The sequence below is a fragment of the Sus scrofa genome, chromosome 11 (assembly GCF_054392235.1).
Source record: "Sus scrofa isolate SSC_HxYL_T2T_F1_AM1 chromosome 11, Sscrofa_HxYL_maternal_Yorkshire_Landrace_v2.0, whole genome shotgun sequence".
Lineage (NCBI taxonomy): Eukaryota > Metazoa > Chordata > Mammalia > Artiodactyla > Suidae > Sus > Sus scrofa.
Genome location: NC_139393.1, coordinates 14,724,012 through 14,750,644, shown reverse-complemented (window position 1 = coordinate 14,750,644; position 26,633 = coordinate 14,724,012). Strand labels below are relative to the sequence as shown.

Sequence of the window (26,633 nt, the reverse complement as noted above, 5' to 3'; positions counted from 1 at the left end):
GATGCTAAGAATAATTTTGCCAGGGAGCGAGGCCAGGGATCGAACCCACATCTTCATGGATATTAGTCGGGCTCTTAACCCACTGAGCCACAATGGAAACTCCCAAATTGTTAATTTTTATGAGCGAGCATCTGGCTCTTCTAACCCAACTCTTTTGGAGCTGAAGCTCTGCATCTGGTGTCCTCACCGGGTACCCGGATGGTCCCTGGCCCAGAGTAGGTATCCACTGAATATCTCTTTAGTGACTGAATGTACAAGGAATAAGCCAGCAAAAGCATAAATAGTCTTGATATTAGTGAAAGCTGGCTGTAATCAAATTGCACAAAATAAGACTTCATTTGCCATTAACAGATAACTATCTCGGATGTTTCAGATGATCTGTTCAGTTTGTCAACTTTCTCATTGGTTAAATAATCTGGATGTGAGAGGTCTTGGAAGGCAGAAACCCTTAAGAGTGTGTTAGAAACAGCTTTTAATCACAAAAGAAAATGCAAAGTCCATCCTTTATCCTGTTGTTCCTGGCAGAAGCAATTACCAGCTAGTAAAATTTGTTTGCACAGTGATTACCCTGATCTAAGGTGGCAGGTCTAGAAAGAGACTAGAAGAGGGAGAGGCACATCTCTCAGCTGCTTGGCCAGGGCTGTGTGGAGTTGGCAGAGGACAAACAGACCTGGGGCTATTTCTGTTCTTGTACCAAGAACAGAGGAAAAAAGCCTATGTGCCTTTCCTGCAGCTTCATCTGTGACCATAATCATTCCTCACAGTCACCCAATTGAATGACATTTACTTCACTCAATTACATGTCCAGATAAGTATCATAATGTGGTTAAGCGCATAGACTGACAAGTGAATTGACCTGGAGTGAGTTATTTGAATTTTCTTTGCTTCAGCATCTCCAGAAAGGAGGACACAATTCCTATTTGTCTCAGAGTGTTGCTGCAAGGACTGAATTAGTGCAAAAATGTAAAGTACTTACACATTATGACAAGCATAAACACTGAATAAATGTTATCTATTATGAATATTATCTTATTAGTAGTAGTAATATTATTAGATATTTTCTCTTCTCTAGAACCTAAAACTGATCAGGAAAATTAAGAAAATACATCTCAAAGAGTTATATTTTAGTTCCTTTAATATATATGTTACTCTCCCTCACCTATATTTAAATAATATGTGTGCTGGGGGGGGGATATAGGAGAATATCAATAACTAGAGGAGAAGTAGATGTTCAAGTACAGGAAAGAAAATAGCCAAGACATGGACCAAACCTAATGTCCAATGAAAGAGGAATGGGTAAAGAAGATGTCATATATATTATATATATATATATATATATATATATATATATGTAGTGGAATATTACTCAGCCATAAAAAAGCATGAAATAATGCCACTTGCAGCAACATGGATGCAACGAGAGATTCTCCTACTTGGTGAAGTAAGTCAGACAGAGAAAGATAAACATCATATGATATCACCTGTATATGGTCTCTAAAAAAATGATACAAATCGCTTTATTTACAAAACAGAAACAGACTCACAGACTTTGAAAACAAACCTATAGTTACCAAAGGGGAAGGGGGATGGATGGACTGGGGGTTCGGGATCAGCATATGCACACTCTTGCATATGGAATGGATGGTCAGTGGGGACCCTACTGTAAAGCACAGGAAACTCTACTCAATATTCCGTGATAACTAGACGGGAAAAGAATCTGAAAAAGAATGGATATATGTATATGCATAATTAAATCAGTTTGTTGTGCAGCAGCAACTATCACAGCATTGTAAATCAACTATATATCAATAAAGCTTTAAAAAAAAGAAATGGGGAAACAAGATAATCATCACTGAGCTTCACTCTAAGAGAGTAAGCAACGTGTTTTATTAGATTGTATTGCCATGTAGTTTATGCTAAAGCTTTTAGAAGTTTATCACAAGATTCTGAAATTTCAATGACTTACACTGAATCTGGTCATCTCTGTTAGACTGTCATCACGGTTATGCTATTAAATTTACTTTTGACCATGCAAAAGCAGAAAAATCTTTTCAAAGAAATTCATACAATAAACTGGCCATCTTAACACAAACCAGTTGGGCATTGGATGGTTTGATAATTCTTTGATCCCATCTTCTTTTACCCCTAAGTATTACGTAATACAAACATTTCAGGTAGGTGAAACGTCACGGCCACCTGCAGTTGCCAGTTTTCACCTAGTGGAGTAGTACAGTCAGTAGCTTAACTACAGAAGCAGGTAATAACTTCTCTAGTTAGCAGTGGTAATGGGAAGAAAAATAGAACTCAAAGAATTAAATAAAGGAACTGTGATTTTTAAAAAACCTAACCAAGCATAGTCAGTTTAGCTGAGTGTTTCATACTGAGGGTTGGCTGAGAGATGAACACGTGAGAGGGCAGAATTCGCATTCAAAATGCCCTTGATATAAACTTGAAAATGGGCAGATATATAATACATAATCTGATATATAATACATATATCCTATATAATAGGATAAGATTTAAGTAGATAAGTACAGGGTTTTCACTAGAGAAGCCTAGCTGGGCTGCATGGGAAAGTGCTGCCATTTTGCAGAAAACATAGAAAATATTCCTGAGGGTAAAAACAGACTGTAGATTTGATGAGACCCACAGAGAAGCTGCACGGTACAAAGTACTTTTTAATAAAGAACAAGAACTACAGTGTAATTCCATTACTATGTTCCATTTTGTTTATGCCAATGGAGCCTGTGACTTCAGCGAGTTCCCGAGAGAAGAGCAGCCAGAGAGAATGCAGGAATGGTTGGATCATGGATTGAAAACAGGCTGTGAGGAACAGCTACTGGGACAGAGATATTTTACTTATAAAGGTAAAGGCTGGAGTGGATGTGTTTATAGGAGTCTTTATTTTCCTTCTGGGGATAAGGCTTTTTTTCGTTCACATTTCTTCCAGGGGGCAAAGCCAAGGCGGGGAAGAGGGACCTGGAGAGGCAAACTATGAGGGTTTAAGTAACATGCCCACAAACATGTGGCGAGAAATCATCAGAGCCCAACTCAGGTCTGCATTTGCTTGATTCTAAGATCTGGGTTTTCCCCACTGTTCTGTGCTGTCTTCCTGTTTGGTATTTTTACTTGGGATTTTCACTAATTCAGGCAAGTTTCTGGATATTTTGATGCTTCTGGAAAAGGTGGAAATACAGTCTCACTACATTGGAGTCCAGTCCAATGTACAGTTTCCAGCTGTAATAGATGGCCATTGGACCTGCTGAGCAGGTCAAGGATGACAGCTTTTATCTGGAGTTAAACTGAGAGTTACTTTCTACTTTTCTCTTGTTATCGCTTGCTTTATATTTTATACCAGAGGAATATACCAGAGAAAGGTGATTTAGCCTCACCTTGGCTAAATCTTCAAAGACAAGATGTCCTCTGGGTACCATTTAATGCTTTAATGAATAAGCCTACAAATACAAACTCTTTGCTCATTCCAGGTAGGACAAAGCATGGCTTTTAATTCAAATACACATTATTAATCTGAGCTACACCCTACATAGCTTCGATTTTCTATTGTAACTGCTAATAGAGACCTTACTTCCCTATCGTTTTAACAACAATTTTGTTGAAGATGATGGTGGTAAAGGAATGTCAGGGATTTGGGGTGTGGGTGGGTGTGTGTGTGTGTATTTTATGTGCGGTGTGAAGAGGAATCAGTAATTGCAGAGTAGGCATAACAATACACTTTAAAGAAAAATACTTTTGACTATGTTGGTGATGGAGAAATGAACCAGAGAAGGAGGAAAAGGAGAAAAAAACTAGAAAGAAAACAGAGAAGTAGGAGTAGAGGGAAAGATGGAAAGTGGGGAAAGAAGACAGAAAGTGAGGAGGGAGAAGAACCAGACCCTGAAGGACTAGAAATCCTCATTTTGGATGATTCGTGATACATCGCAGGCATCGATACGTAACACAAATGCATAGTTCGAAGAGAAATTAGTGTTCAGAATTTTATAATATGAACAGATTTGGAGCTTACAGTGTCTTTTCAATACAAAGATAATGTTACTGCTCATACTGATGGAAGTAAGTCAGAAACAGAAAGACAAATACCGTATGATATCACTTATATCTGGAATCTAATACACGGCACAAAAGAAAACCAAGGACTTGGAGAATAGACTTAACGGTTGCCGAGGGGGATGGGGAGGGGGTGGGATGGACTGGGAGCTTGGGATTAACAGATGCAAACTATTGTCTTTGGAATGGATGAGCAATGACATCCTGCTGTGTAGCACTGGGAACTATGTCTAGTCATTTTTGATGGAGCCTGATAATGGGAAAAAAAATGAATGTATACATGTATGTGTAACTGGGTCACTATGCTGTACAGTAGGAAAAAAATTGTATTGGGGAAATAACAATAAAAAAAAACTTCTAAAAAAAAGGTAATGTTACTGACCCATTGATAAAAAAATACACAGATTTAGACATATTGTTCTGGAACTAAACATAGATTTTCATACCACTCATGCCGATTATCTGTTCTTTTTGTGCCCAATAACCTACACCACCAAGATGGAAGACTGGAGTTGAGATTTATTCCGAGTTTACGTAACCGAACAAAATCAACTGGTTTATCCAGGGATCAGAACTCTGCTGTTATAAATCCATACCTGTCCATCTGTCCCAATGGTGCCTCCACAGTCTGTGAGCAGCTCTGACATGTCATAGTAGCTAACAAACTCCCACAAGCAGGCCTCCAGATTCAGGTTTCGGTAGAAGCGTAAGGTCCTGGAACCTCGGATGGATGAGCTGTACTGGTAAGGGTATGTCTCTCCAATTACGTCTGGGTTTTTGGTAGCATCAGTCAAGAAACCATGGTGGGTCTTGACTTCCGTGTAATCCAGGAGGTTGGAGCACTTGTGGTTTCCAGCCCGGGTGCCGTCAGGGCTGAGGGTGAGCTCGAAGTTGGAAAGCTCCTTGGTGGAGATGACAGGGAGCATGCCTACAAGGAATGTGCAGTCCTCGTTACCACGTTTGCCAGCGGCAAATGGCTTAGAACACTTTATACTCTCTTTACCGCTTGCACAGAGCAGTACCACAAAACAGTGCAGAGCAGCGACTATAGACGTGGTCCCCTGAGGATCCCAAGAATGTTTTAGGACACCTATAACATTAAAGCTATTTTCACGACTCTGAGATATGATGTGCCTTTTTCTTGCTTATTTTCTCAGTCTTGTACAGTAAAGTCTTCCAGAGGCTAAAATAATTCATACATTGCAAGAAACTGAATGCAGAAGCAGATGTAAGAATCCAGTGACTTTTTTTCTTTTTGTTTGGTCCCGCCTGCGGCATGTGGAACCGTGCCACAGCCAACAATCTGGGTTGCTGCAGTGACAAGGCCAGATCCTTAAACCGCTGTGTCACAAGAGAACTCCCAGCTGTCTTTAATTAAGCCAGGCATTAAAGATATTTTCAAAATTGTGAAACCACGCCATTCTTTTGTTTTGCTTTTTCAATGATAGCTATTTTTCTTAAAAGTATGTTTTTCTTGTTAACATGGAATGGATTTATTCTTCCTATTTTTAAATGAGAGATCAGAGACTTTGCAGGTTTGGTTCCCAACCACTGCAATAAAGCAAATATTGCAATAGAGTCACATGAATTTGTTTGTTTCCCAGGGCACATCAAAGTTATTTTAAAACTGTACCGTAGTCTATAAAGCCTATAAAGCGTTCAATAGCTTCATGTCTAAAAAGCAATGTACCTGCCTTCATTAAAAAATACTTTATTGCTAAAAAAACATGCTAACCACCATCTAAGCCTTCAGAATCATAATCTTTTTTGCTGGTGGTGTGTTTGAATTATCGTGAGAATTACCAACATGTGAGGCAGAGAAAGGCATAAAGTGAGCAGATGCTGTTGGGAGTTGCTGGAAGCAGGCTTGCTACCAACCTTCACCTCGTAAAAAATGCAGGATTGTCAAAGTGCCTGAAGTCAGTTAAATAAACCAGGTAAAGAGAAGCCCAAGCCACCTCCATGGATTTGCTTACCCATGTCACCTACCGTCTGTGTGGGGCATCGTGACAGTGAGCTTGAGAAGGTTTGCGTACTCGGGGTCCTCGGGGCCCGTGTAGCGCAACTTCGCCGAGAACGGCTCTGCCCCCACTATCCCAGGCACCCGGGGCTGACAGAGACCTCAAAGCAAAAATGGAGATATTTACGATAAAAGGTCATAGACAACGCCTAAAGCATGTGTTTTTAAATAGGCGCTACTAAAACAAACAAACAAACAAAAAAAAAACCAAAATAAATAGGCACTATTATTTTTACATGTACTTTAAAGATTCTCTGCTGACCACGGCACTGCTAAGAGCAGATATGAGGAAGCATAAGGCCACAGCGTGAGAAGTCATCCCTACCCCACAGCTGCAGCAATGCCAGCCGGAGATCAAACCCACACCTCCACAGCCGCCTGAGCCGCTGCAGTTAGATTCTTTGCCACAGTGGGGAACTCCAATGCTACTTTTTAATATTTGGGGTATTTTATAAAGTTTGAGAAAAAGTTAGTTATTGTTCAGTGTGATTTAATGTGTGCTGGACATCCTAGATTCTGATCAGATTCACAAAATCATTTTAACATAAAGCACAGACATAGTAAAAAATGTCCTAAACTAAAACAACAGGGAAAAACTACGTATAGCTTCATTAAATGAATATGGTTGTTACCCTAGAATTCTACACTTATGCCTAGTCATGAAATATACATTATTTATAAACAAATAACACGAAGACTCTATGAGTCACTGCTCATGCTTTTTCTCTGCTGTTTTCAAGATTCAGCGTAAGCATCTCTTCTGTGATGACACCCTTCCTGATGCACTCTGGCTAGAACTCATCACTACATCTGCACTTCTTTTCTTTTATTTTCATGGTTGCACTTACGGCATATGGAAGTTCCCAGGCGAGAGATCTATGCCACAGCCGTGGCAACACCAGATCCAAGCCCACACCTGAGATCTACGCTGCAGCTTGTTAACAATGCCAGATCCAGAACCCACTGAGGGAGGCCAGGGATCGAACCTGCATCCTCACAGAGACAATGTCAGGTCCTTAACCCAATGAGCCACAATGGAACCTCAACTTTTGCATTTCTGGGCGCTGTCCAGATTAAAATCTGTCTATGTTTTCAACTTCAGTATGAACTCCTTCAGTATGAACTCCTGCCTTATTTTTCATAGCATAGTAAGAAGTCTGACATTTGCATGGTGATGGAAAAATATAAAATAAATAAATATTTGATTTCTAATGAATATTTTTATGAAAAGGGATGATTTTTTTTTTTTTTCGCTGTACCCCTGGCATATGGAACTTCCTGGGACAGGGATCGAACCCATGCCATAGTGACCCGAGCCCCTGCACTGACATCACCAGATCCTTAACAGCAAGGCCACCAGGGAACTCCTGGATGACCATTTTTAAGTACTTACGGAGTACTACAGAATGCATGGGGGCATTTGGAGGAATGAATATAACCAGAAATTAGACATATTCACATTGCACGGTATTCCAGCGACCTTCACCTGAGAACGGCCTACCTTCTTCTCTGCCAATGGTCACAATAGGGCTCATCAGCTCTAGGCCTTCACTGCCGTCGGCATTCACAGCCCGGGCCGCACACTGCACCCTGGAGCCGGGTTGGAAGTATATGGCGTCTAAAGTGATCATCTTGGACGATGTGAAAAAGGTGTCAAAGTCCACTTCTCTCATGGGGCTGGTCACACCGTCGGGGCTGGTGGGAGCGCTGATCAGCCATCGGTACCGGGTCAAGGTGTCGTTGATGTTCTCACTTGCACAGATAGAGCCTGTTTTGTCATAGTCTGAATATTTAGGGTTACAGGCCTATGAGAAACAAATAACTATGTTAGGACCACAGTACAGAACAATGGGGAAACTGCTCCTCTTAAGCTCTCTCTTCCTTAGTAGAGTTTACACCCTACTACTTTTTTCCATTGCAGCTTGCCATTCATACAACTTTCAAATTCCTATTCCTTGTGATGCTAGCTTTTCTTTTTTTTTTTTTTTGTCTTTTGTCCTTTTAGGCTGCACACACGGTATATGGAGGTTCCCAGGCTAGGGGTCGAATCGGAGCTACAGCTGCTAGCCTACACCACAGTGACAGCAACGCCAGATCCGAGCCGCGTCTGCAACCTACACCACAGCTCATGGTAACGCCAGATCCTTGACCCACTGAGTGGGGCCAGGGATTGAACCCGCAACCTTATGGTTCCTAGTTGGATTTGTTTCCACTGAGCCAAGACAGGAACTCCCAATGCTAGCTTTTCTGACCTCTAATCTTGCATTTCATAAAGCTTATTGGGCTTTTCCACCACCAACTTGATGCAAGTAAAAGTGATACTCAGTTCACCATCTCTTGAATCTTTGGAGTTGTCAAATCACTCTTATTCTTTCTCTTCCTCTTCTCCCTCATCTTGGCCCCTAGATCCAATGGGTCAGTAAACTTAGTTGATGTTTTTCATGCAATGTCTCTTAAGTTAGTTCCTTCCTTCCCATTCCTAGCATCACCTTGCTACCTAATTCAGGGCCTTTCTCATCAAGTGACCGCTGTTGCCATGGCAACACTTCAATATCACCCCTCTTCTCATGTCATTCTTCTCTGCAAGAGCTCCCTGCTACCCAACAAATGAAGTCCACGGGCCTTAATATAACATTTCGAGACCTTTGTAAATGGTACCACTTTATTATTTCTGCCTTGTTAACTCAGTAAACATTTATTGTGTGCCCTTTATATGTCAGTCATTATCCCAAGGTTATGTGATATAACAACAAGTGCATTCCAGTTTGTGCTCAAAAGGAGCTTATAATTTATAGCCAAGAGAAGACAACTTAAAAAAAGTAAGGGTAACGTGCCATTTTTATGCTGTTCCTCTGGATGCAGCTTGTGATGCAACCACTTTGTCCTAGAATAACTTCTCATTATGTGACTCTTAAACGACTGACATTCCACCTGACCATTCTGCTTTCCCTCACAGACAGAGCTGCTGCTTTATCTCCAATTTGTATCTTTTTCGTGATAATAATCATATCAAGCCCTATAATAGACTGATTCTTATATATTATTTTTTCCTTATTTTTAAATTCCCTGTGTTGCAGAGATCATACTTTCCCTTATGAAAGACCCTGAGATAATACAAGATAACCCACTATGTACATATCAGTTAGTAAACCTCTGTTGGATGAAGGAAATTTTTTTTCTTTTTTCTTTTTTTTTTTTTTTTTTTTTTTTTGTCTTTTTGCCATTTCTTGGGCCACTCCTGTGGCATATGGAGGTTCCCAGGCTAGGGGTCAAATCGGAGCTGTAGCCACCAGCCTACACCAGAGTCACAGCAATGCAGGATCCGAGCCGCATCTGCAACCTACACCACAGCTCATGGCAATGTCAGATCGTTACTGAGCAAGGGCAGGGACCGAACCCGCAACCTCATGGTTCCTAGTCGGATTCGTTAACCACTGCGCCACGATGGGAACTCTGGATGAAGGAAATAAAATGGGAGATTTATTTGATTCATATTTTCCTTTCCAAATTTCAAAGATTAAATCCTGCAGTATTTCTCCACTTAAATTTTTTTTTTTTTTAATTTTATGCCTGCATTCACGGCATATGGAAGTTCCTGGTCCAGGGACTGAAGCTGAGCTGCATCTGCAACCTGTGCTGCATCTGGGGCAATAGATCCTTAACCCACTGTGCCAGGCTGGGGATTGAACCCATGCTTTTCAGGGACTCAAGCTGCTGCAGTCAGATTCTCAACCCACTCAGCCACAGCAAGAACTCCTTTTCCCACTTTTATTTCATCATGACAAGGCCCATACTATGTTGTTAATGTTTGTTATTACTTTAAGCAATTATTTGACAATTTTTCTCAATGTCCTACTCACCGTGATGCAGACAACAGGATAACCAGACACGGGGCCAGCACTCTCTTTGGCTTTGGAGGTGTCATCATACATCAGTAAGGACACAATTTGAGGGACAGAAGGAAAAGTGACATCTGCCATGCTGTTCATTTCTTCTATATACACAATGGCTTTGGTCACCTAGAAGGAAAAGATAATTCTCCCTGATTATTGAAATAATTAGACTCCTGGTGCTTCTACTGTACAGAACAATACTCACAATGTTTGGCAAATCCACGGCTTCATTAAAATAAAACTGCAGTGTGACAGGCCCTGTGTGCTTTGTTCCACATGACCCTGGCAACTAGGCCATATCTTATGGTACACGGGAGGGTCCCTGAGTCCAGGGCAGCAAGGCTGGTCAGTGGCCCATAAAGTATGTGGGCTCTGTTTTTTTTTTCTACAAATTGTGATGATAGTAGCTAAATCTGTCTTGGGGTTACAAAGTGGAAGATCCATGGGAACGTCTATTAGTTAACAGTGAGAGGGAAGCTGAGACACCCTGTGAGAAGGCAGGTCCCAGGGGTCCTGGGACAGCATGGACCTGCTAAGCGGAGGTCAGGGAAAAGTGAAGCTTTCGATGAGCAGAGGCCAGAAGCACAGCCTGAAGGAGAAGCTGAGCCACAGACGGAAGAGGAACCTATGAATATCTACCGCTGGTAAGGTGGCAAGAACACCTCACTAAAAAATTTGCCTTAGCTCTGGAATAATCTTCAATACTCGATGATGTCTCAGTTTCCACGTCTATAATTACCTGCATCTTCTTAAAAGATGCTTTGACCACTTGAAGGGATCTGAGTGAATCTTGGTTCCTCTCACTCAAAAGAGTTTAATACAGTACACCATAAAAATAAAAAATCTGCTTAACAGTTTGTAATAACCTATATGGGGAACAAAGAATGAATATATGTATGAATGATTCACTTTACTGTATACCTGAAACGAATACGACCTTGTACATCAGCCATACTCCAATAAAATTAAATTAAAAGAAAAACACATTTCTCTTGAAAAAAGTTTTATTGGAATATAGTTTATTTACAATGTTGTGCTATTTTCAGGCATACAGCAAAGTGAGTCAGTTATACACATATACATACCTACTCTTTTTCAGAATCTTTTTCAATCTGGGTTATTACAGAGCATTGAGCAGAGTTTCCTGAGCTATATAAAGTCCTTGTTTTTATGCAACGGACAAGGGCTTAATCTCTAGAATATATAAACAACTTATACAACTCAACAGCAAAAAAGCCAATCACCCAATGGAAAAATGGGCAACAGACCTGAATAGACTGTTCTCCAAGGAAGAGATACAGATGGCCAACAAACACATGAAAAAATGCTCAACATCCCTGATTATTAGAGAAATGCAAATCAAAACTACCACGAGATACCACTTCACACCAGTCAGAATGGCCCTCATTAATAAGTCCACAAATAACAAGTGCTGGAGAGGTTGTAGAGAAAAGGGAACCCTCCTGCACTGTTGGTGGGAATGTAAACTAGTACAGCCACTATGGAGAACAGTTTGGAGATACCTTAGAAATCTATACATAGAACTTCCATATGACCCCACAATCCCACTCTTGGGCATCTATCCGGACAAAACTCTACTTCAGAGAGACACATGCACCCTCATGTTCATTGCAGCTCTATTCACAATAGCCGGGACGTGGAAACAATCCAAATGTCCATCAAAAGATGATTGGATTAGGAAGATGTGATATATATACACAAAGGAATACTACTCAGTCATAAAAAAGAGCGACATAATGCCATTTGCAGCAACATGGATGGAACTAGAGAATCTCATACTGAGTGAAGTAAGTCAGAAAGAGAAAGCCAAATGCCATATGATATCACTTATAACTGGAATCTAATATCCAGCACAAATGAACATCTCCACAGAAAAGAAAATCAGGGACTTGGAAAATAGACTTGTGGCTGCCTGATGGGAGTGGGAGGGAATGGGAGGGATCGGGAGCTTGGGGTTATCAGATACAACTTAGAATAGATTTACAAGGAGATCCTGCTGAGTAGCATTGAGAACTATGTCTAGATACTCGTATTGCAACAGAACAAAGGGTGTGGGAAAAAAAATGTATACATGTAAGGATAACTTGATCCCCTTGCTGTACAGTGGGAAAAAATAAACAAAAAAACCTCATATGTTATATGATCAAGACATAAAAAATTTGAAAAAATTTTCTTTCACTACTTCTTGCATTTAAATATGACCTGGAAAAAACCCACAAGGCACTGTAAATACCATCAAGAAGTAAAGATAATAAAGTAATAAAATTACCTATACTTAAGGGAAAAAACCTCCCCAATTTGATCACATATGAATAATGAAACAAATAATACAAGAAATAGAGTGAATGTAAGCACAGACGTTATAAACATTGGTCAGTCCCCCAAATCCTTTAATTTTAAAAATTAGGTTTAAAGGGCAAAATTCTACAGAAATTATGTCTTTCTTGGAGAAAATCTGGTTGGTGATACAATATAAATTAAATACACGCCACAACATTTGAGTCCTTGAGACTCTGGAGGTCCATTTAATAAAGTGAGCGGGTGGGAATTTTGAGGGCTAGGAACTGTTTTGTGAGTTAAAACGTGTGTTTTAACGAGCTGTGGCACTGACTTAATAGTCTCATCTTTGTGCTGAGCTGATGGTTTTTCCCTGGAAGTTGATCCAAGATTCAATTGTCAGTTATTTATTTATTTATGCTTTTTACAGCCACACTTGTGGCATCTGGAAGTTCCCAGGCTAGGGGTCTAATCAGAGCTGCAGCTGCCGGCCTACACCACAGCCACAGCAACCCTGGATCAGAGCCACGTCCTTGACCTACACAATAGCTCACGGCAATGCCGGATCCTTAACCCACTGAGCAAGGCCAGGGATTGAACCTGCATCCTCACGGATACTAGTTGGGTTCTTAACCTGCCGAGCCACAAAGGGAACTCCCGGATTCAATCGTCACTGACTGAAATGGGAAGGGGAGGTGGGCTGGTGAGGGATGTAGTGCTGCTAGTCCTTGAGTTTCTACACACACGATTTTCCAAGAAAGAGACAGGGATTTCTTGATTCTTATTTCCTAAGGGAAATAAAATCTACCTAGGAGGTGAAAAGGGATCATGTGCATCTTCTTTACATAAGGCTTGAATCAAGTCGATGACGTAACTGCACGCTCTGTGATGCTTACATGCATCTTCCCTGATAAAATGCTGGCTACAAGTTCATGTCTGTATTTTAGTACTTACCTGTGTCTCTGCTATCATATTTTCATCGGGTTTCAGATGGACAGTGAAGGCCTCTCTCATCTCTCTTACCCCATCGAATATCACTTCAATTTCAACGATGTGCTGGGTTTCTCCCACCTTAAACTCAATTTCTACAAATGCAAAATCACAGATTTAAATCTTTTACATAAAAATATGAAAAGTTATTGTTCCGCTTCTTTTACAGGAGCCAAAATAAGGAATACATTTTAGATTGTGGCCCAGTATGTGCATATGTATCTGTGTGTATGCACATGGGAGTGTGAATAAAATGGAATGAAAAATTTTAAAAACATCACCTATTCTTACGATATGCATGGCAGTCTAAAATCTTCTATTCTATTCTGTTTCATCCGGAAGAAAGTTCTAATCATAAGCTACTAAATTGATTTGCTGACCCACAATTTTAAAAAAAATGTTGAGTTATGGAATGGACAATCAATAGTTCTTTTTCTTAACAGAAACAAATCTGTCTTTTATTACAAAAATGTTAAGTGGCAGCAGCACTAAAACTAATAAAGTCTCCACATATAATGGTATCTTTTTTTGCATCTCTATGACATTAAGTCATAGGTAAAGTGATGGATATGACAGAGACAAACACAACTTGAAGAGTGTCTTCTTTGGTTTAATAAATCAAGTGTTTATAAAATACAGTGTCCTTATTAAACATTTTCCTCTTCTTCAGATGCCATCGAATACTCTAATTTTGATTTTGTATGGAACTCAAGTCGCCATCGTTCTAAATACTAGGACACAACTGGACAAACTCTCATTTCCTAGAATTTCTAAAGCATTAGGGCCATAAGTCAAATGAATATGATCACAGATGTTACTGTGATCACTTACATATCTAGAGAAGCTAGATATAAAATTGTTGACATTTTTAATGTCACATCAAATTGTATTCTAAAAAGACTTGCTTGTTAATCTTGGAAACTCAAAAAAAAATTTCTTAGAAAAATGTAAATGGTGTTTTTTTCTCTCACCCCTGTCCCTCCTCATTAAAAATAATTCATTCACTGTCACGAATATTGAACCCAATAATGATAATCTTTTTTTAACCATTCATTTGAAAAGTATTAAAATGTTAAAAAAATTGATTTTATTGAATGCATGAACAAGCAGCTGACCATATTTGGATAAACCAACAAAATTCTATTAATAAAGAATATAATGCATAATCTTTCCAATTAGAGGAGATAACAGATGCTGCTTTCTGATGTAACTACAGAATTTAATCAGTATAACTCTAAATTCTCAAATCCTTTAAAATGTGGCAGAAGAAAATGTGTCTCATCTTGGCTATTATTCACATTTTCAGCATCATAGAATATGCCAGGAAAGTTCATGTCGAATTGCCAGAATGAAGGTAAAACCCACTGAAAATTAAGACTTAAGACAGAAGGTCATCTGGCACATTCACTCAAAATTTCCCGGTCATCTGGCACATTTACTCAAAATTTCCCTAAGTCCTAACACACATGCCCTGCACATCAAAAAGGAACATCCTGAAAATAAATTCCACGGCCTTGATTTTTCTGAAGGAGCTTCATGCAAAGGCGTGTGTGGATGTGTCGTTGGGTGGCTAGTTTTCTCTTTCTCAAGCGCTCGGCACTAACACGGTGTGAGCACAACCCACAGCGCGCAGGCCCTGGGGCCCCATACCTTCCGACACGGGGTGATAGTCTTCCCCAGAGGTGGCCGAGCCGTCCTTGGTGTGAACTCTCACAGTGGAGACCTTTGAAGTGTCTCCCTGGCGAATCACAGGGATTTTTACAACCGCCGACTGTCCCGGGGCTTGGGGTTCACGGACACTAAACTTGGTTTCTCCAAATTTAATAATTGTCTCTAAAATGGAGGGAAACATGGATAAATGAAATTGTAAGGAGGATGCTTCTTCCCCCATTTCTAATGTTCTTTTCTTCTCCATAGGGGAGGAGCTTAATTATATCATCCTCCTGGCTTCCATCTGTCCCCTCACTCGATCTCTGGTGAGTGTGGTAAGAGAAATTGAGCCTGTGCAGCCCAGCTCCTTCCTTGGGAATGAACCAGCCCCCAGGAACCACGTGCTCTGGGCTCTCTCTGTGTGCCAAAATTCTTGAAGGAGTGGGCTTCTTGAAGGAAGCGGCAGGAAACTGTTGGCCCAGGACGACCTGCCCCCAAGGATTCGGGAAGAAGAGTGGGGAGGTGTAAATGCTTGGGATTTAGCATTTGGGTATAAACCATAGGCTTCCACATCAACTTTCAGTTCAAATGGCTTGTTTTGTTCTCCATTTATCTTAGTCTTTCTCCTATGGCCTGATCACTTTGAAAGCCTGGTCAGAGAGAGGGGTTATTTTCCGAGCCACTTAAAACGATAACCCAGATGGATCTCAGTTCCCAATTTAGAGCTGAGCACAAGGAGCGGCTTCTTACTATCCGCATCATCTCTGATCCTGATCAGAGTTTCATTTTGTTCCCCAACTGCAGCTCCAAAAGGTGAGTTGCTCTGTGGTGTTCCAAGGACCAGACGGAGCTCCTCCACCTCCTCGTGCACTGCATCGTCCATCAGCTCAAGGATGCAAGGCTTTTCAGTCTCACCTGGAGCAATAATAACGAGAGCAGGTCAGTCCCATCCCAGTGGCCACGAAGGTTACATCTGCAGCTAGAAGACAGGCACCACAAGGGCAGGGATGTTGCTTTTTTCCTGGCAGTATTAAGAGCGCAAAGAACAGTGTCTGGCATGCCGTAAGCCTTCAGTTAATATTTGCTGGACGCATGACAAGGGTGCAGCATATGCACTGACAGGCCCCTCTTTGTACAGGGAATTTCTTTAATGTCAATCTTTAAGTTCTGTCACTCATCTTAGAAAACAAGGGATAAAAGAGCAAATGCCAATTTTGTTTATAAATTTTACACTATATTCAGGAAGCAAATTTAGGAGCCTTGGGCTGGTTGGTCATTATTAATTTGACCACAGTACACATTTCCTGTACAATTAGGGATCAAAGTGATAAAATATTTAAAGACGTTGGATACATATTAAAAATGCTACAGAAAAAAGGAATTCCCACTGTGGTTGGTTAAGAATCTGGCATTGCTGCAGCTGTGGTGTAGGTCACAGCCACAGCTCAGATTTAATTCCTGGCCTGGGAACTTCCATATGCTACAGGTGAGGTCATTAAAAAAAAAAAAAAAAAAAAAAAAAAAAAAAAGAGGTGACATCTATTTCCTTTCTTTCCTGTCACCTGAACATTCTTTCCTAGTATTGTGAAATCTACACATTTGAGCGGCCAGTATCTGCTGAATGGGTTTTGATTAACAATATAGCATGTTCCTAGAGCCTAAGGAATAAGTCGATATAGAAACCAAAAGAACCTTCCTTCAACTTGTTAAGCTCTATCTCCCTTTACTATCACTCAGTGCACATAAAACCTCATCACTGGCTTGCTGCGATCAAGAATCTGCATGTCCTTGACAGATATTTCACACACAGAACTTGGCTTGCACAAATTCCAAATAGCAATTTCAAGCTGAAGCTTACCAGGGAGGAAGGTGATGACAGAGAGGTCAGTGTTTGGGCGTTCTTCGAAGTCCATCATCACCTGTGCAGACCCCTGTCGTGTATAGCATCTCACTGAAGACCTGAACTGGATATCTCCGCTCCTGTGGATCACTGCAACTACCTGCCCATCGTTTTCATTGCCGGTGTAGACCCGTTCTTTGAATTGCATCTTAGGCACTGCCAAAAATAAAATAAACATATGGATCAAAAGTGAACAGAGATTTAAGGAAGCTGGCCTTTCAGAAAGCATGGTTTGGGTGGGAAGAAGAATGGAACAGAAGTGAGAAGGAATGGATCCTGGTCTCCACTCCGTCACTTGCCAGTGTTTCGGCCTTGGGCAAATCACTTAGCTGAGTGTTTTGATTTCCTTATCTCTGAAATTTTGCTCTGCTACTTTGTTGAGTAGGGAGATGCCACGAAATGCTGAAAAGCAGATACAATCAGAGACTTTAAGATGTCTCTATGTGGCTTAATCATGAGCTTTTCAGATTAACAGTAAATATTGTGCATATAACTACAAGCATAGTTTACCCTGACTATGCTGGGAAAGTTGACAATGGCTATAATAATACATTTATTATATAACATATAGGCGACACCCATACTAGGTCAATGTACTATAGGTATTACGGACAATAGGATAGGCTCCTGCAAGCAATGTCAAGATTATTCGGAATTCCCTTGTGATGACATGTCAGAGAGTCCTGCCATATGTCCCACAGCTGGTCGTCTCAAAACAGTTTTTGGCACATTGTTAGGGGGATTTCAGGAGTATCTGGGTGTAAAGAGATAACAGAAAGTGTCTTGCGTGGAGAAGTGGAAAAACGTCATCAATATTCAGGGGTTTGTGCAAGCCCACATGGTTCCACCCATCGGTGGGCGGGAGCTCTTGGCACAATCGAGATACTGATAACAATCTTACTTTTTTTTAATTGGAGAAGACTAAAAATTTTCTTCTGAGACTATTTAATTCTATCAAAATAATCAGGTCAAGAAAGGAAGCCTTGGTCAGCTACGATACTGTTATGGGTTGAACATGTCCCCTCAAATTCACAGGTTGAGGTCCTAACCCCCAGTGCCTGAGAATGTGACCTTACGTGGAGATAGGGTCTTTACAGAAGGAATCAAGTAAAAATGAGGTCATTAGGGTGGGCCCTGGCTCAGTATGACTAGTGTCCTTATAAAAAAGGGAAATTTGCACACAGAGACACACGGAGAAGATGACATATACATATTTACACATAGAAGACACACACAGAAAGACAAACAGGGAAAAGATGGCCATCTACAAGCCGAGAGAAAGGGCTGGAATGGATCCCTTCCTCCCATCCCTTAGAAAGAAGTAAACCTGCTGATACCTTGATCTTGGGTTCCCAGCCTCCAGAACTGTGAGTACTTTGTTACGGTAGCCCTACTGAACCAACAGGGGTATATAAATCCTAGTTTATCATTGTACGTAACATTCATATAAACTCTAGCGCATCGATGTACTTATCATCCTAAGTTAAAAAACACTCACGATCTGAGCCAGAATCATTGATGGACACCGTGGCTTTGCTGGGGTCACCGAGGGCAGCATTCATAGGCATTCGAAGCACCAGTTCAAATTTCTCAACTCCCTCCAGCACTGGCTGCCCAAGGTCATCCAGAATGATGACACGAACAGGCTGCATGTTGACTCCAGGTGCAAAATCTAAATTACGACTGATTCCCACGTAGTCTGTTCCAGCTGCAACAGCAATGCAAGAACTTTACAGTTGCGGATGGACTCAATTTAAACAAAAGCATGAGAAGCAAACTATGTAGATACAGGTATAATTCTTTATAAAATGTGTAGACCGACATAACATTACAGAAAAGTACATGTAATGAAATGCAAAAGATTAGTATCTATGTTCATTATTGAGACGGTAGTTCTGCAATCAGGTTCTGAAATTTAATCTCCATCTAGTGAATTTTATCTGTAGTTATTTGAGCTTTCTGTCTTATTGTTTCTTTATCTGCTTTGGAATTCTCAAATAGACCTAATAAAAATCAGGTCTAAAGTAATTAGCCTATCAACAAGTATTAGGTTATCAAAAATTATATAGGGAATATATTTAATTTCATTAACATGAGTTAAATATCCATATTTATTTTCAGAAGTTTCTATATATCACCTATTTAGGGGTGTGATTGCCTGCTGGTTAAAGCAACACATATGAGACTACTTAATTCTATCAAATTAAAGCAACACATACTGGATATGACTTTTGTCTGACAGGCTCCGCCCACATTTGCCCCAGGCAGAGAGAGCCATCCTTTATTCTCAAAGACTTATTTGGTGAGGGGCTTATTACTTTTCAGACTGTGGAACACGTACTAATGAGGACATATCCATTTATGTCTAGAGTAGTTGAAAAACAAAACTTTCTCATTCAACAGAGAACAGGGAGATAATTCAGTATTATTTCTTGTTCTTCTTCTTTCGGCTACACCTGCTACAAGTGGAAGTTCCTGGGCCAGGGATCAAACCAGTGTCCCAGCGGTGACAATGCCGGATACTTAACCTGCTGTGTCACACAGGAGCTCCCAATATGATTTCTTTGTTTTCAGACCTTCTGCTCTTCCAACTCCCATTTTCTATTAACCTCTGAATATGCAACTGTTTTCAAGTACGTGCCTTAAATTCATTTGTTAAAATCTCTGTATCTGAATCTCATTGTAGTTCTTTCTGTATTTTTCCTTTCCTCTGCTTCTTCACCTTTATGCTCACGTCTGTCTTTGATTTGAATTTTTTCTACAGAAATGACTAACTTGACTAAACAAATATCTTTTGGGCACTGACTGCATGCAAAACACTATGCTGGTTCCACAACATCAAAAAAGTGAAAACTTAGGGGTGACTTTTACAAAGAGATGGTCCTGGCTTGCTTTGTGTGATGTGTGTATGATGTACATGTGAGTGCATGTATGTGTACCTGAGAGAGAGTTTGTATGGCTGGTCATTTAGAGGGGACAAAAAAAGGGAATTTCTAATCTTGCGCTTGTCCTAAACTTTCTACAAATCTAGATTCCAGGATAATAGGCCAGCATGGACCAGCTGGAACAGACTGTATAATGAATCAAGTGTGGAAAAAGTCTTTCGGTATAAAATATTTATGCAACATTTGTTAAAATGAGACGAGAGCCATGCCGAAGATGCATACCTGCGTGACACTTCGATGTCACTAGATTTCTGTGAGGGTGGCCCTAGGATTATTCCTGTGCATACGATGTCCTAATAGTCAATGATGTTGGAGTTGCCAGGTGTAGAGAACCAATTATGCAAATCAAGATATTCTAATTTAGAGCCTCTGACGTACATGTTTATAATTTAGCTTCTGATTTGTGGCCCTTAGATGTATTTTCTCACAATAAATAGGAAATAGAGCCAGGATTTCCTTTCTACATCGTAATAATTTCAGAAAAAAAAAATCAATCAGACTGCTTTAAGAGAAGTGAAGTATTTTGGTTGGAAGATATTATGTCATGGTGAGTTGAAAACTGTAGGATGATCCAAAGAACTGTGGTGGGGAACGGCTCACCTTCAGCAGAGGGCGGATCTGTTTTCCGAGATCGCACGGTGACACTGGAAGCCTTGGACAGGTCGGTGCCTGTCCTCCACACGAGCAACTCCACGTAGCCCGCGCTCTCGTCCACGGAGTACGCGACATCACCAAAGTAGAAGACAGGTTCTGTTAAGAAGGGAGCAGAAACCATTTCTGTTACTCTTAATTCTCCACATCCAGCTCTGCAGAGGTAACGCCAAAGAACGGTTAGCCTCATGGCATCAACTTTCTTGTATCGTCATATTTTTTTCCTTTTAACAAGGCAGCATCCTTTTCATCTCTAGACATACAGAATTTTCAGATCAAAATTCCTCAGATGGAAAACAAAACTACGGATGATAAAGTGTCTAATGGAACATCCTTGTCTTGAGGCATATGAGTTATTTTGTCCTCTTTATATGGGATGACAAATGGCTTCTAAATGCACTTCCTAAAAGTTCAGCTGGTAAAATAGCACCAGAGTGAACCAAAACACCTGAGGCTGGAATTTTATGGATTTGGCCCAACTGCTCATTTTATTGCCTCCTACCAAGTCATCACTCTGGAGACTATTTGCGTAATGACATCTAGTTTATTAACCCAGTATATTGGGGTCTGTTATAACAGCTAGAGAGCTAGCACCTACTGCCATAACTAGATTGAAAATAGGTAGGATTACAAGTCTGAAGACTTTAGAGAGACCAGGACATGGCTGTAGGTTACCTATAGGGTTTGGGGGTACCCCATACCAACTGAGGTTCCACTAAAGAAACAATCTCATACCAAAGGTTTACATTTGTCCGAAATGTCTGAAAATCACGTGACTTAGGTCATAAAAATAGAACACATGCTTTGGACACTTTGTATATTTCTCCAGTACTGGTGATGAATTGTCCTAAACCATCATTTCTTGACTATGACCAGCAGTTTACCTTGCAAGGCGCTGCCAGAAGTCTGAGGGAGAGGAGTTAGCTGACTAATGAGGAAAACTAAGAGGTGACTTGGGAGTTTACTTTAAAAACTCTCAAAACTTATTTTGAAATATTTGGAGGCTGACGGGAAATTGCAGACATAGTACATAGAGCATACACTTTACCTACTGTAAGCTTATTTTACAAGCAACCATTAACAAAGATATATTAATTGAGTCAATTCACGTAATATGGCAAAGAGCCCTCTGACTTGAGATACTTTAGTCACTGTGTCTGGTTTTACAAGACTCCCAAGGACCACGTCTAAAAGGCCATGAAACTCACGTCGATGTTCCTTAAAACACAAAACCCTTCAAGAGATGACTAACACGTTTCAGAGCATCTCACAGAATTATCGAAGCCCCAAATCAACCAGAACCCTACCATCACAGCTCCCAACCATGGGAAACCCATTTTGTGCACGGCTCAAGTTCAGTAAGGATTCTTTATTTCCCTGCTCCCAAACAAATGGTCTTTACCGAAATTGGAAAATCGTGTTTTCTTTGTTTCTTCATCTGGGGAGCATGATAAAAAGCATAGAGCTCCCTGAACTCTTGAATAGTACTAGACCAGTCTTGGAGCTTTTGCCTGCATATCTTGGTTCATAGGTGATAAATCGGCCTACAGCAGACTTTCCCCTCCTTCTCATCCTTTTAGCTTGGACGGCGCAAGGGCATGTACAGATGAAGGTGTTATTGTATCCACCTCAGCCAAGGTGGACCTCAACTGCAGGCCAATAAAGTCCTTACATTTTTCACACGTGGGTAGGGAGCAAAGGTGAAGGCGGGACCCTGAAAACATTTATTTTGACCAGACAGCCCTTCCAAGCACATCTGAATGTCTTTCTAAAAGCTTTTATAATTACAACAGAGGCCTGATCACCTGCATCCAGCAAGGATCTAAGTCTCTTCACATTCCTGGAAAACACATCATTGCAGAGGTTAGACTTGAGTTATGGGAGAGATGTGTGAAATGCAGTCAGAGGGACCGCCTGTCTAATGATGACACCTCCCATCCCATCTTCCTCCTCCTCCCAGGCACACACTAGAGGTGGAACAAAATAAAGTCATGGGAGTGAATACGCCCCTTAAACACCAAATGGGCTGGACAAAGACAAAACTTTGTTCTGCATATGTGTGTCCAGACTGGCTCCTCAGCTATATAGATGAAGCGTTTTTATGTTATAGCTCAGTGTGCAGTTCATATAAAAGAGTTCTAGGCAGTCCTCTAAAAATTCTTATCCAAGTTGGTCATTAAGAGGAAGAGAAATGATAACAGCTACCATATGTAGAACATTTATTATGTGTCTGACACATGTGCTTTATGTGTGTGTGTGTGTGTGTGTGAGAGAGAAGAGGAGAGAAAGAGAGGTCACAGCACATGTGGCCATGCAGTAAGTAATAAGATTTAAGATTTATGTGAATGATGCAAACAATACTACCGCATTGCCAGTGTGTAGTGTGTTGTTACCTCCAGCAAAAAGAAAGAGGGGAAATGGGAAAGGGGTTTTGATCCTAAATCTCTCAGCTTTACTACTGCAGCTAACAGAAGGCATTAGGAAAGATATTTCCTCAAGATCGATTTCTTGAGTATCTGTAGATTTAAGTTACATATATAATTTCTCTCTCTGTGTGTGCTCTATTCATGATGACTGGAAGACAGGTCTATTAATCAATTGCGATCACTGCAATTAAAATAAGATGATTAACTATGAGGAAATTAAATTTCTTCTTTTTTTTCTTTTTACAGCCCCACTTGCAACATACAGAAGTTCCCGGGCTAGGGGCTGAATTGGAGCTGCAGCTACTGGCCTACACCACAGCCACAGCAACACCAGATCCAGGCCACATCTGCAACCTACACCACAGCTGGTGGCAATGCCAGGTCTTTAACCCACTGAGCAAGGCCAAGTCTCGAACTCGTATCCTCGTGGATACTAGTTAGGTTCTTAACTCGCTGAGCCACAATGGAACTCCCACAATTGAATACTTTTTATAAGAAAAGCAATTTTTGGAGTTCCTCGGTGGCTCAGCAGGTTAAGGATCTGGCGTTGTCACTGCAGTGGCTCGGGTCACTGATATGGTGTAGGTTCAGTCTGTGGCCCAGGAACTTCTGAATGCCTTAGGTTCGGCCAAAGAAAAGAAAAATAATTCTTGTCTAGTTTCTTATTCCATGAATAAAAAGAAATAGCGAGGCATTAGCATTTGTATATCTTTTCAGTGTGGTTGAATGAGAACAGGAAAGAATAATTATTGCTGTTATTGTGATTTTTCAATACCCTAAGTCTCTCAAACTTAAATATTATTTATAATTGTTACTGTTTGGACAGAATCTTACATAATATGAATGACTTAAAAATCCTTCGAGCAGAGAGTTGAGTTATAATCGCTCAAGATAACTGGCAAGAGGTCCCCAGACTATTTTAAGGGGTAGGTAATAAACGAGTGAAAGGAGAAAAGGGATAAATGAATGAAAACTCTCAACAAATGCAGGATACTTGGGCAAAATCCAGAAAAATGGCTTGTTCTTGCAAATTATTACAATTTATGAATAAGATTTAACTCACCTTTCTTTGGTAAGATGGTTATTTGTTTTTATCTAGGAGCTTGATTTCTCTTAAAAGCTAAGTAAACTGTAGGCTTTTTCTATGTAAATATCCATATTACAACGTCAAGTAAATCAGAAAAAAAAAAAAACAACTTTAAGTTTGTCATCGAATCTTTTTTTTTTTTTTTTTTTTTTTTGGTCTTTTCTAGGGCTGCTCCTGCGGCATATGGAGATTTCCAGGCTAGGGGTCTAATCGGAGCTGTAGCCGCCAGCCTACGCCAGAGCCACAGCAACGAAGGATCCGAGATGCATCTGCAGCCTATACCACAGCTCACGGTAATGCCAGATCCTTAACCCACTGAGCAGGGCCAGGGATCGAACCTGCAACCTTATGGTTCCTAGTCGGATTCGTTAACCACTGAGCCACGATAGGAATTCTTCATCAAATCTTAAATACACACTGTTCCTTGAAAGTTCACAATCTTGGAGTTCCCGTCGTGGCGCAGTGGTTAACGAATCCGACTAGGAACCATGAGGTTGCGGGTTCGGTCCCTGCCCCTGCTCAGTGGGTTAAGGATCCGGCGTTGCCGTGGGCTGTGGTGTAGGTTGCAGACGTGGCTCGGATCCCGCGTAGCTGTGGCTCTGGCGTAGGCCAGTGGCTACAGCTCCGATTCGACCCCTAGCCTGGGAACCTCCGTATGCCGCAGGAGCGGCCCAAAGAAATAGCAAAAAGACAAAAAAAAAAAAAAAAAAAGAAAAAGAAAGTTCACAATCTTAAGAGAAAAAAAACAGTCAGTGGCTGATATTACTACCTGGAATAAGACTGATCAAATAACGCCATGCATCCACAGCCCATACCCACAAAATGCCATAGAACGGTCATCGTCATCATGCCACCAGCCACAGATGACACTGCAGAAGGCATGTTTATTTCTTCCACAGAGGACGAATAACCAAACAGTGTGTGAGCAGCACAGGAGAGGTTTTAAACTGGCCTGGTGAAATAGTGTGAAATTCTTAAGGGAAGCCAGGTTCTACTCTGGGTATCCTTGTGGTGTTAATGCTTTTAAGGAAAGGGCACAGATCAAAGCGTGGACTCCAGGAGAGTCTGTTTTAGTTCAGTAAACATGAATATGCTCTTCAAGGCTGGGGAGACTTTCACTGCAAACAACACAGACAGGATTACATCTATTTCCTACAATGTAGTTGACAAGCCATACAACACATACACCTGCAGTGAAGACAAAGGGAGAATAATTTAAGTTTTTCCCCACAGGGAAAAGAGTGAACTTTTTTTTTTTTTTTTTTTTTTTTTTTTTTTTGCTGAAGTCTGTGGTGTCTAGATTGATGTTTACAATTACTTTGTGTCTCAGGAGATGAAAGGAAGAGGTGCCACTAGTAATTGCTATCTGGAGCCAAATCTTATTTACTCACGTGTACCTGGTCCATCAGTCAAGCTGGTTTTGTAGCTCTCACTGAGATGTTTGCTTAGAACTGAATGGAATAAAAAACAAAAACCTTTTTTTTTATGCTGTCTTTTGGTTCAGGGCTGAAAATCATACAAAGGGACCTCCCTAAATTATTTCCAACTCAGGTCTCTCTTCTGAGTTTTGGGTCTTGGGAACTGGCTGCCTACGAGATACAAGACCCTTTGCCATGAGCACCTCAAGGTCAACTCCCAGAGGCAGAAGAGTCACCACCACGGCCCACCCCCTGGTTTTATCTCACCACCACGACCCTCGATGCCAATGCAGCCAGCATTACCGCTGAATGTTCCCACCATCCACTTAGCCAGGCTCTTAACCCAAAAGACCGTCCCCCAAAGCAAATCTCACTGTGGTAACCCCTTAGCTGCAAGCCTTTCAAATGGTTCAGGGCTCTTAGAGGTGCTCACAGACTTTGTTACATGGTTTGTAAACCAATAAACCTCTGTTCTCAGTTTGCCTTTTAAACCTCCTTTTGGTCTCCTTTCTACCCAATAATCCAGTGTCTTGAATGTCCTAAACGTGGTGCCCCCAGTCTTGACCATTGCTTTGAACGCTCTTCCCCCCTCACTGCGGTAACACCTGCTGCTTTTGGGTTTCCAGTTAGAAGTTACTCAGGCTGGGGAGCACCCTGCTTCCCCATTAAAGCCCTCACTCTCTCCAGAGTCACTGCAGGCTTGCATGGCCCCATCTTGGAGCTCTGGAAGGGAAGGAATTAAGCCTCCTTATTATTCACTGATGTTTTCCCAACACTTAATGCCTGGCAGTAGGTGTGCAATGGACGTTTGTGGAGTGAATGAACATCGTGTAAAAGAGGATCATTGCTCTGCTGGAGCAACTGGGTAAGTGTGTCTCTGTGGCGGGTGTGTCAGAAGACCACAGTCCGTAGCAGCAGGCAGCGGAGTTACGAGTCCCAGTCAGAGGAGCAACTACTTCTCTTTGCAGTGACATGACTGTGCAGAGCTGCCCTTGAACCTGGAGGAAACCAGCCCCAAGAACTCCAGGGGAACGGGCTGTTTTCTCCCACTTTTTAAATACCCTGCCTCCAGGCTTTTCCAGGTTGCCTGTGGATTAGCATTATCCAAGGAGATTTGAAGATTCAGTCTCACCTCCAATTTATCAAGTCAGAATTTCCAGGAGGGGCTCCCAGAAGGGTCCGTCTTCCTTCCTTCCTCGCTCCCTTCCTTCCTTCTTTTCTTTCTTTCGTTCATTTTGATAGACTATATTTTTTAGAGGAGTATTCAGTTCACAGCAAAATTGAGCAGAA

At 41.1% G+C, this 26,633-nt stretch overlaps 1 protein-coding gene across 1 annotated transcript in view; it reads right to left on the bottom strand.

Annotated features, from left to right (window-relative positions):
- FREM2 (FRAS1 related extracellular matrix 2) overlaps window positions 1-26,633 on the bottom strand; it is a 153,690-nt gene that overhangs the window by 11,110 nt on the left and 115,947 nt on the right. The window contains exons 7-16 of the mRNA XM_021065217.2: window positions 20,362-20,511; window positions 18,315-18,524; window positions 16,775-16,972; window positions 15,667-15,831; window positions 14,917-15,099; window positions 13,231-13,361; window positions 9,946-10,104; window positions 7,587-7,890; window positions 6,055-6,186; window positions 4,662-4,993 (exon numbers count right to left, since the gene is read on the bottom strand). Of these exons, the coding sequence (XP_020920876.2) occupies window positions 4,662-4,993; window positions 6,055-6,186; window positions 7,587-7,890; window positions 9,946-10,104; window positions 13,231-13,361; window positions 14,917-15,099; window positions 15,667-15,831; window positions 16,775-16,972; window positions 18,315-18,524; window positions 20,362-20,511 (1,964 nt within the window). The remainder of the gene's footprint in view (window positions 1-4,661; window positions 4,994-6,054; window positions 6,187-7,586; window positions 7,891-9,945; window positions 10,105-13,230; window positions 13,362-14,916; window positions 15,100-15,666; window positions 15,832-16,774; window positions 16,973-18,314; window positions 18,525-20,361; window positions 20,512-26,633) is intronic.